The 12,445-nt window shown below is 39.3% G+C and overlaps 1 protein-coding gene across 2 annotated transcripts in view; it reads right to left on the reverse strand.

The window, feature by feature from the left end:
• The window catches only part of PHEX (phosphate regulating endopeptidase X-linked), a 199,425-nt gene that overhangs the window by 23,251 nt on the left and 163,729 nt on the right, over window positions 1–12,445 (reverse strand). For both annotated transcript variants that reach the window (XM_059051149.2, XM_067023429.1), the window contains one exon: window positions 2,860–2,914. In XM_059051149.2, the coding sequence (XP_058907132.1) occupies window positions 2,860–2,914 (55 nt within the window). The remainder of the gene's footprint in view (window positions 1–2,859; window positions 2,915–12,445) is intronic.

The raw sequence follows: 12,445 nt of genomic DNA on the forward strand, positions 1-12,445 counted from the left end.
ACCATGATCAAGTGGGATTTATCGCAGGGATGCAAGGATACTTCAATACATGCAAATCAACGTGATACACCCTATTAACAAATTGAAAAATAAAAACCATGTGATCATCTCAGTAGATGCACAAAAAGCTTTTGACAAAATTCAACACCCATTTATGATTTAAAAAACTCTCCAGAAAGTGGGCATAGAGCGAACCTACCTCAACATAATAAAGAGCATATACATCAAACCCACAGCAAACATCATTCTCAATGGTGAAAAACTGAAAGCACTTCCTCTAAGATCAGGAGCAGGACAAGGATGTCCACTCTCACCACTATTATTCAACATAGTTTGGGAAGTCCTAGCCATGACAATCAGAGAAGAAAAAGAAATAAAAGGAATACAAATTGGAAAAGAAGAAGTAAAACTGTCACTGTTTGCAGATGACATGATACTATACATAGAGAATCCTAAAGATGCTACCAGAAAACTACTAGAGCTAATCAATGAATTTGGTAAAGTAGCAGGATACAAAATTAATGCACAGAAATCTCTTGCATTCCTATACACTAATGATGAAAAATCTGAAAGAGAAATTAAGGAAACACTCCCATTTACCACTGCAACAAAAAGAAGAAAATACCTAGGAATAAACCTACCTAGGGAGACAAAAGACCTGTATGCAGAAAACTATAAGACACTGGTGAAAGAAATTAAAGATGATACCAACAGATGGAGAGATAGACCATGTTCTTGGATTGGAAGACTCAATATTGTGAAAATGACTCTACTACCCAAAGCAATCTACAGATTCAATGCAATCCCTATCAAATTACCAATGACAGTTTTTACAGAACTAGAACAAAAAACCTTAAAATCTGTATGGAGACACAAAAGACCCCAAATAGCCAAAGCAGTCTTGAGGGAAAAAAACGGAGCTGGAGGAATCAGACTCCCTGACTTCAGACTATACTACAAAGCTACAGTAATCAAGACAATATGGTACTGGCACAAAAACAGAAATATAGATCAATGGAACAGGATAGAAAGCCCAGAGATAAACCCACGCACCTATGGTCAACTAATCTACGACAAAGGAGGCGAGGATATACAATGGAGAAAATTCAGCCTCTTCAATAAGTGGTGCTGGGAAAAATGGACTAACACCTACATGTAAAAGAATGAAATTAGAACACTCCCTAACACCATACACAAAAATAAACTCAAAATGGGTTAAAGACCTAAATGTAAGACTGAACACTATAAAACTCTTAGAGGAAAACATAGGAAGAAAACTCTTTGACATAAATCACAGAAAGATCTTTTTTGATCCACCTCCTACAGTAATGGAAATAAAAACAAAAATAAACAAATGGGAACTAAGGAAACTTGAAAGCTTTTGCACAGCAAAGGAAACCATAAACAAGACGAAAAGACAACCCTCAGAATGGGAGAAAATATTTGCAAACAAATCAACGGACAAAGGATTAAACTCCAAAATATATAAACAGCTCATGCAGCTCAATATTAAAGAAACAAACAACCGAATCCAAAAATGGGCAGAAGACCTAAATAGACATTTCTCCAAAGAAGACATACAGATGGCCAAGAAGCACATGAAAAGCTGCTCAACATCACTAACTATTAGAGAAATGCAAATCAGAACTACAACGAAGTATCACCTCACACCAGTTAGAATGGGCATCATCAGAAAATCTACAAACAACACATGCTGGAGAGGGTGTGGAGAAAACGGAACCCTCTTGCACTGCTGGTGGGAATGTAAATTGATACAGCCAGTACAGAGAACAGTATGGAGGTTCCTTAAAAAACTAAAAATAGAATTACCATATGACCCAGCAATGCCACTATTGGGCATATACCCAGAGAAAACCATAATTCAAAAAGACACATGCACCCCAATGTTCACTGCAGCACGATTTACAATAGCCAGGTGGTCATGGAAGCAACCTAAATGCCCGTCGACAGACGAATGGATAAAGAAGATGTGGTACATATACACAATGGAATATTACTCAGCCATAAAAAGGAATGAAATTCAGTCATTTGTAGAGACATGGATGGATCTAGAGACTGTCATACAGACTGAAGTAAGTCAGAAAGAGAAAAACAAATATCGTATATTAACGCATATATGTGGAACCTAGAAAAATGGTACACATGAACTGGTTTGCAGGGCAGAAATAGAGACACAGATGTAGAGCACAAACGTATGGACACCAAGGGGGGAAAGTGGGCCGGGGGTGGTGGTGGTGTGATGAACTGGGAGATTGGAATTGACATATATACACTAATATGTATAAAATGGATAACTAATAAGAACCTGCTGTATAAATAAATTAATTTAATTTAATTTTTTTAAAAAAAGGTGGTGATGTGACTATGGATAAATGGTCAAAGAAATGCGACTTTGCTCATTTGGAAGATGGAGGAATCACACTTGGACCAGCCAAACCAGACTCTTTGCTATTCGAAAAGCAATTTTCTCTCCTTTTCTCACGTTGTTTCTTCCATCTGGAATTGTATTAGACCCATCACCATCAACTCGAATCCTAACAATCCTTCAAGGTCCACATTTTTCTAGTATGAGTCAATGCATAAATGAACAAGTGCATAAAAAATGAAAGCTACCTGTGTATACGTTGGCTTTCCTACCCAGTCATACACCCTGGCAACAAGAATCAGAAAACAAATACCTAACATGGCGAGAGTGGGGCCGACCCATGCCAGGTTCCATGCCTTCTTTTTGCTGAACAACCACTGGCTTTTCTTCTTTGACTTTATAGTCTATGCTCTGCCAAAACATCATGTTCTTTGTTACTTGTCAGTAACTGGTTTCTTTATTAGTTTACTTACCGAGGATATTCCGTTCCCCAGAAGAAAGGCTTCTGGAGCTCTCCTGCTGGAAATCCTGGGAGAAAGACAAACGAACAAAATTGTAAGGGACGTAGGGATTGATTTAATGATGAGTACCTGGTTCTAGCTTTGGCACTGAAGTTCCAAAGGCCCATCTTAAAGGTACTCCTCATGGAGCTGGGACCCCTCTAAGAGATCCGACTATCTCTAAGATGATATTAATTCAACTGAGTTTGAAATCAGTGCATTCCATCAGTTTCAAGGAAACTATTTTACATGGATACACTATTGGCAGTGTCCAGGCTGCTGTGAACTGGGTTCCTTCATAAACAGCACATGCAAGAGGCCTCCAGCTGTCTTGTGGCTTCCCCTGATACAGAAAGGGCCAGCTTCATGGGCACACAACCAATGCAGTCACACGGGGCCCTCATGCAGAAGGACCCTGCAATGGAATTAACGCTCTGCTGTCACTGTATGAAATGCTTAATAAATTTATGTTTGAATGTGATTTTGGAAATGGAGACCAAGGGGACAAGAAAGCATGCGTGTGAGCAAAGCAGCCATGCAAAATATTCCCGTCCACGGTTCCTTTTATGCTCCATTTGCACGCAGCATCCAAGATGCTGCCTGGGAGCGCAGAACTCCAGTAGGCCCACAATATGTGCGAATTCAGCAAGACTCAAAACGAGTACAAGGTAAGCATGTTACATCTAAGACTGAGTACGTGGGGGCTCTGACAGCCCCCTTGGGGCTCTTTCTGTTGGAAGCAGAATTTGCTTTGATTACCAAAGGGCAGCAGAGGCATTCTAAGAAACATGAATGGCCAAGGAACTCTGTCATACTCTTTCTTACTCCTGTATCGGTCAACCACATATACCGAAATGATGACGTAGAAGGAAAGGGAAAGACAGGACAACCCGTAGTTCCTTTTCCTTTCAGTCCTTTCTTATTCATCAGTAAGCCAAAGGTAGAGAGTGTTGGTAGAATGTATATGTATATAAGAAATGAAGTAAAAGCAACTGAGTTAGTTTTATGCAGTATTTCCACTGTTCTGGCAAGAAGAAAATACATACCCATGTACAAGCTAGAAAAGACAAGCTACAATTTCGTCCATTCCACATCTCAATTAAAAGTTCTTATATCTGGGGACTTCCCTGGTGGCACAGTGGATAACACTCCATGCTCTCAACGCAGGGGGCTTGGGTTCGATCCCTGGTCAGGGAACTAGATCCCACATGCATGCTGCAACTAAGAGTTCGCATGCCTCAACTAAGGAGGCTGCATGCCACAACTAAGGAGCCCACATGCTGCAGCTAAGGAACCCACCTACCACAACTAAGACCCAGGGCAACCAAATAAATAAATAAATAAATAAATATTGTTTAAAGAAAAGTTCTTATATCTGTATTTGTTTTGGCATTGCACAATATAAAGATGAATGGTAAAATTACGCTGATGATTTAAATTTTTAATTTTTCTTACAACTTACAATGGTATTAAATGGCAAATAAAAAATACTGGGACAAGTCTAGGGAAAGAGAGGCTGTAGAAGACAGGACAAAGCTATATATTTTAGCCCCTTTACAGCACTTTTTCCTGCTTACTGAAAAAGAGGTCCCCATATTTTCATTTTGTACTAAGCCCCACAAATTATGTAGCTGGCCCTGGGTGCAGATGAGTGGGAGAAATGCCTTGCTTTGCTTTGCCATTGCAACTCACCACTAAATTTTGTACCCTGGGGTTGATCCTAGGAGCTGCACTTACAAGCCATCACAACTGGGAATGCAAAGGATAGTAACCAAAAAAAAAATGACAGAGAGAGAGAGATACCTTCTGTAACATCCTGGCCTGCTCCAGAGCCACCGCTCGAAGCCCCTGGAGACTAAAAGCTCTTTCATAAGTTCAAATGTTTTCTCTTCCCTCTCTCTCTCTCTCTCAACAATCTGTCTACCTCTCCTCCAAGACTGGACACTACGAGAAGTGAGGGTAGGAAAGCACAGTCTTAATTTAGAAGTGAAATATTAATTATATGTAATTCATATACATATATTATTTATAGTTTTTAAATAATATCATAGTTTGAGATTTCCGGGCACAAAAACCTAACTGTAAAACAGAGCTGGAGCCAGCTAGCAGTCCTCTCTCTTCCTGCTGCTTTCACATAAAGGAAAACGCATCTGACGCTGGAGGGGCAATGTCATATTAATCTTCATAATTTCCACATTTTCTTAAATATCTTTGGCATCTTTACATCAATATTCCATCAACTTTTTGGTGATTACTTTTAGTAAGTCATTCTGACTTGGATATATATATGCAAATATATATTACATATATATGCAAAGCACAGTGTTTATATGAAAATTCTGTCTCACATAATATATCATCAAATAGCAATGATATTTCCCAATAAGAACAATGATCATAGACCAATGTGACTTAATTATTAAATCATTACGGCTTTCCTGCTTGGTAATGTGCCCAGCTGGAAGCATTTATGTCCATTGCCAACCCCTTTACAGGAAAACATGTGACACCTGAATGAGCCTCCTTTCTGCCGCTGTTGCTGTTAGAGGCCCCAGACTTGCAGACCGCAGCCATCACACTCCCCTGATCAGCAGTATCTTCGCAGCTTGTCAGGGCCATGGAACCCAATGATCAACAGAAGAATCTGATGCCCTTAGGACCATTTTGCTGAAGTGAATGGATTAACTGTTTAAGCTGCATTTTTGGAGATGTCAACTGGCGAGAGTGATAGATCAAATCCCAACCGGGCCAACTCAATATCTTATCTCATAAAGCGAATGAGTTCTATTTAGCAAAGGTAGAAGCGAAAAATAATTAAATAAATGGAAAGGGAATTCCCTTTCTTTTCCTCTCTCTTTTGAATAGGCTCTTCTTATCTTTCCTTGCATATCCATTTTATCTCCTCTTCTTCCCGTTTCAGCACTGCCTCACCACCTATTTCACACTTTTCAAGCTCCCTTTTCTATCAGTATATTTATGGGAGACATTCCTCACAATGTAAGTGTGTGTATGTATATATGTACACATATATATAAACATGAGAGATAGGAGAGAGGGAAGGAGAGGGAGGAAAGAGAAATTTAACTATCAGACTGGCAAAAATTCATAAATTTAATAATACATAATACTGGCCAGGGTGGAGGAAGCATGTTGGTGGGAATATAAAGTCTTGCAAGCATTTTGGAAAGCAATTTAGTCATCTCTCAATGCTTTAAATGCCATTTTAAAAAATGAATAACTGCATGCTGATAAGGAAAAGGCTCTAAGAGATATTATTAAGCAAAAAAAATATATTAAGTGTAAATACAGCATTCTGTCATGTATGAGTCCTTTTATGTGTATTACATGTATAAATGTATGCATAGGTATATAGAGTCAAGTCTGCTATAACGCTTGTATTGAAAAGGTAAATTTGTTCCAACATGATTGAAGTATCAGGGAAAAGACTGGAGCATAACTCCAATTTCACATTTTCTTATGCACAATTTTGTCCATGAGAAATGCTAGATGAAAGCAGAAAATTGCACCCAAATGAACTGAGCTGCTTAAGAGTACACAAAATGCACACATCCCAACATGGACCAGCTACCTCTGTCCCCCATGTGTTAGAAGCCCTACCCATCCACATCTGGTGTTAAAACTTTTCAGATAAACCTCCTTCCACCACTACACAGTAACTCACAAGCTGCAAGCCCTCCAATGCCAACTTCCCCAAGCAAACTTCAGGTCTTTTTTTAAGGGAAAGCACCATATTTACTGTAGCACTTATGTATTTACCCATTTAACATGTGTAAAACCATGCTATCGTTTTTATTAGGCTTCTAGCTTTTGTTTTCACGTGTCAGTGATAGTTTTTGATTGCTGTGCCCCAACCTCATTTGTCCCATAAGCCTTGTGGCTTTCATTGCACAGTTTTGCATAGTGCAGTGATGTTCAGGACCACACGTGGCATTACAGCAGAACTGACTGCGACTGTACACATCTACGTGTATATGTACACATCTATATTCCTACCAGCGGTTCTCAAATTTTGTCATGCATCAGAATCACCTGGAGAACTTACTGAAATACAGATTGCTGGCCCTCACCCTCAGAGTTTCTGAGTCAGTAGGTCCAGAGAGGTGGCTAGGAATTTGCATCACTAACAAGTTCCCCTGTGATGTGATGCTGATGGTTTGGGAACCACACTTCAAGAACCACGGCCCAATCACTGGCTCTCATGCACTGCGGTGTCATGGCTAAATTGCTGCATTGCTGTAACTGAGAAAAGTGTGCAACAACCTAGATGTTCAATAGGAGGGGAATGAGTTAATGATGGTATAACCATGTTACGGACTGCTGTGCAGCAAATGAAAAGAAAGAGGCAGGTCTCCATATGCTAGCATGGGAAACTCTCTAAGAAATGCTGCTGGAATGAAGCAAGGCATAGATATAGATATATAAATGCCATTTATATATTTAAAATAACTATCCTATCGGTTGGAGTATATGTATGAAAATTCACAGAAAAGGTCTGTAAAATACGTATCAAAGTGGTTACTTAGTGGTTACTTACCTCTTGGAGATAAATGGGATTTGGGGTGGTGGGTGGTTAAAGGGGCTTTGGACATAAATGTAATGTTTTAAATATTGATTAATCAAAGGTAATCAACTTATATAATTAAAACGAACTCTTTTAGGGACTTCCCTGATGGTCCAGTGGTTAAGAATCCACCTTCCGGGCTTCCCGGGTGGCGCAGTGGTTGAGAATCCGCCTGCCGATGCAGGGGACACGGGTTTGTGCCCTGGTCCGGGAAGATCCCACATGCCGCGGAGCGGCTGGGCCCATGAGCCATGGCCACTGAGCCTGTGCTTCCGGAGCCTGTGCTCCGCAACGGGAGACGGGAGAGGCCACAACAGTGTGAGGCCCGCATACCGAAAAAAAAAAAAAAAAAAAAAGAATCCACTTCCAATGCAGGGGACGCGGGTCTGATCCCTGGTCGGGAAACTAAGATCCCACATGCCGCGGGGCAACTAAGCCCATGCGCCACAACTACTGAGCCCGTGCACTCTAGAGGCCGTGCGCCACAAGTAGAGAGAAGCCCGTGCACCGCAACAAAGAAAGATCCCGCATGCCGCAACGAAGACCCAACACAGCCAAAAATAAATAAATAAATAAATAAATAAATATTTTTAAAATAAAATGAACTCTTTTAGAGATAAACAGGTGTGTGTATTACAGAAATTTCTCCTAAAGGTTATCCCCAAACAGTTTATAGTTAACTAAGCTTACATAGTAGTTTTTTGCTCATACATTTGTCAACGCCAGCAAATTCCTATTTCAAGCAAAAATACAGACTGTGGTTAAATAATTCCAAACACTAAAATTCTGACAAAAGAAAATACTGGTATCTATATGTTGTAACAACCTCACTATTTGGTAGCAAAAAATTCTCTTTCTCAAATCTGCATGTAGGAAAATCACAAGGCCTGCTTTAGGCTTTCTACTTGGGTCAGCCTTTTGTTTTTACTGGCGTTTCTCATAACTCTGTCAATGAATATTGACTAACCCAGTTGGAATCTTAGCAAAATGGTGACCATAGAGTGCTTTTGTTTAGGACACAACTGCCAAACAACTGATCACATTCAGTGGGTCAGGTTCAACTAGATGGTCTTTAAAGTCATAAAGTTATATCCTAACTGTAGCTGTATCTTTCCAGGAAAAGTTAAATGCCTCAGTGTGTCTGGGTTTCAGTGTCCATTTTACTAGTGTAAGATCACATTAATTAGGTTTTTTAGTATAGGCAAATATAGAGAAAAAAAAACAAAATTAGCCCATTGTCCCACAGCTCAGACCTAAGAAAACAAACATATATCCTCAGGGATATACAGTTCAAACCGTATGGAGACATAGGAAAAAAACTAATAATTTCCCTTTTTTCCCACCCCTCTACCCCCAGCCCAGAACTTCCCACTACTATGTACAAAACTAGCTTCAGATATTTACTCAAATGTCACCTCCTTCTCATTAAGGCCTTCCCTAGTGCTTTTTAAAGGAGGGAACTATTATTCTACCCCCCTTTCTTGCTTTATATCTCATCATAATACCACCATCTATGATACTCTAAATTTTACTTATCCTTTATAAAGTATTGTCTGTCTTTCCCCAACTGGAATGCAAGCTCCATAACAAAAGGACTTTTATTTTTACCGCTCTCTCACTGCAATATCTCCAGAACGATGCCCGGCACGTGGTAAGCACTCAATAAATATTTGTTGAGTGAATGGAATCTGCACTTTGTGAATGAAACTCTAAACGGTGACTGGGGTTAAACATTACCTATAACTAAGGGTGTGTGTTAGCCAAAGTCTAAAACATTACACGACACTATTAGTACTACCAATGTGCTACTTCTTGAAGTTTCCATATTCAATACCAGAATGGGGCTATGATCCATTATTCAAGTTCTGGTTTTCCTTTACCTTCTAGATTAGGTACTCTGTTGGTTCCACTCCCTTACAAACATGGCCGAGCTAGTGCGGTTTTGAAGTTTGCACATTTTTTTCAATAAACTCTTAATCAGAATGCAAATATTAACAAGATGAAAAGCTCTGTCCAGCTCCATGCAAATTCCAACACCCTATGTCCTCTTAGCCCTCTGCACCACCAAGGAATAAAAGTAGGATATTTTCCCTTTTACGGTTTTATGGCATATGCTACAAAGAGAAAATCACGCAAAATACTGACTTAGATCAGAGTCCTTTGGTCCTAACAATACTGAAAGAAGATAATCTCTTTTCCCTATATTCTTTGTACGCTTTCACATAATTTCCACATTAATTTTAAGTTCCATATCCATAAGTGTATGGTTCAAGAAAGTTATCATGTGGCAAGTATTTTGAAAGCATTTTCTTCCCCAACGTTTTGTTACGTGTAAGTTTGGGGTTTTGTTTTTTAAATACTGACACTTACAAATGGTGATTATTTTAAGATAACTGTAGTCAGACTGGAAACATGTTGTTTCCATGTCTGGTCAGATTTAACACGATGGGAGCCCTCCAACTTTCAATACTAGTCTTCAAAACCCAGAGCACCTGCTCCTTCCCATTCTCTCCATCAAACTTTTGAAAATTTACTAATACCCTCCATATCCAAGGGTGGAATTCAATCCTTGGTTGGTTGAACCTTCGGATGAAACCTGTAGATAAGGAGGGCCAACTGTATGGTGCAAGGCAACTCAAACTCCATCTAAATTTGGGAGCAGTTCACTCTTAAATTCAGTCTCTCTTTTGACTCCTTTGAAGGAAGTAGCATTATTTGAACTTGTTCAGTTAGGATTTCTCCAGCAGCCTCGGGGGCAGAAGTGGCATAGCCAGGGGCCAAGGACAAAGTAAATTCAGTCCAAAAGAAGTGGACAGATTTGCAAATGAAGCAACTGACAAAGGATTAATATCCAAAATTTATAAGCAACTCAGGCAGCTCAATAACAAAAAAACAAACAATCCAATCCAAAAATGGGCAGAAGAACTAAATAGACATTTCTCCAAAGAAAATATACAGATGGCCAACAAACACATGAAAGAATGCTCAACATCATTAATCATTAGAGAAATGCAAATCAAAACTACAATGAGATATCACCTCACACCAGTCAAAATGGCCATCATCAAAAACTCTAGAAACAATAAATGCTGGAGAGGGTGTGGAGAAAAGGGAACCCACTTGCACTGCTGGTGGGAATGTAAATGGATACAGCCACTATGGAGAACAGTATGGAGGTTCCTTAAAAAACTACAAATAGAACTACCATACGACCCCGCAATCCCACTACTGGGCATATACCCTGAGAAAACCATAATTCAAAAAGAGTCATGTACCAAAATGTTGATTGCAGCTCTATTTACGATAGCCAGGACATGGAAGTAACCTAAGTGTCCATCATCAGATGAATGGATAAAGAAGATGTGGCACAAATATACAATGGAATATTACTCAGCCATAAAAAGAAATGAAACTGAGTTATTTGTAATGAGGTGGATAGACCTGGAGTCTGTCCTACAGAGTGAAGTAAGTCAGAAGGAGAAAAACAAATACCGTATGCTAACACATATATATGGAAACTAGGAAAAAAAAAAAAAAGTCATGAAGAACCTAGGGGTAAGATGGGAATAAAGACACAGACCTACTAGAGAATGGACTTGAGGATATGGGGAGGGGGAAGGGTAAGCTGTGATGAAGTGAGAGAGTGGCATGGACATATATACACTACCAAACGTAGGGTGGATAGCTAGTGGGAAGCAGCCACATAGCACAGGGAGATCAGCTCGGTGCTTTGTGACCACCTAGAGGGGTGGGATAGGGAGGGTGGGAGGGAGGGTGATGCAAGAAGGAAGAGATATGGGAACATATGTATATGTATAACTGATTCACATTGTTGTAAAGGAGAAATTAACACAGTATTGTAAAACAGTTGTACTCAAATAAAGATGTTAAAAAAATTTTTAAAAATTAAAAAAATTTTTAAAAAAAGAAGTTGACAGGGGGGAGGTTCTAAAGGAGAATCCAATGGGCTTGAGAATGTGTAGGCCAATGTGCACACTCAACTGTTTAATTAAATCTGTTTCCATATTTGCTATAGGTGCTTTCCCCAGAGAGGTACTTGGGTTTTCCATTGAGTGTGTATCACTATGGGTGTTTGTGATACTTTTATGGAGGGGCTGACTGTATCAATACATTGTATTATATTATTAGTCTTGTCAAATAACAGAATGTTTGGTCTTTTGCATAGATTTACTGGTGTATTAATGTGCCTTTATTCTAGTACATGTCATGACAGTTATTTTCAAAAGCCTTAGGTATATGCTTGTATTAATGAGCTAATCCATGTATCAATCTACATTCCAAGGCTTATGGCTGATGTACCATCTTAGCAACATTATTATACTTCTTGGTGAGATTCACTTGTAGTTAATTCTGCTGACTTGTTTATTTCACTCATCTTGCCCAATAGCTCCAAGTTCTCTAGTTCACTAAGTGAACATAGTTTATGACCCTAATTTTGCAGATGTTAATGTATTTAAATACCATCATAAAAACTACTGGGAGAAGTTTGGTTTGGTTATGATGATGCAACTTCCATAAATAACCAGTGACCACTAACATTTACTGAGCACCTATGATGTTCCAAGCCACACAGGTAAGTTCTGAACACACAAATGTCCTCAAAGAACCTACAATCCAGTGGGGGGGAAAGGACGTAACTAGAAAAAAAATTCCATTTTGCAAAATCTAAACAGGAAGGTGAACTGATACCAAAGCTCTCTAAAAGTGTATTTTTAATTGAAATGTCTTTTAAAGTCAGTAAAGAAATACTGTATACATGGGAGTAGATGCACAGGCGTGTTTTGGGAAAGGGGTTATCTGTACACATGTGTACGCTAATGGTAAAAAAAACTGTAAGATCAGTAGGGTCCAGAGTTTTCAGCAGGCCCCCAGTTATTTTGGTGCATCCTAGTTGAGACCCACTGGCTTAGATCAGAATAAGGATTCTCAGCCCCAACTGTACATTAGAATCCCTTG

This window comes from Kogia breviceps, chromosome X (assembly GCF_026419965.1).
Source record: "Kogia breviceps isolate mKogBre1 chromosome X, mKogBre1 haplotype 1, whole genome shotgun sequence".
Classification (NCBI taxonomy): Eukaryota; Metazoa; Chordata; class Mammalia; order Artiodactyla; family Physeteridae; genus Kogia; species Kogia breviceps.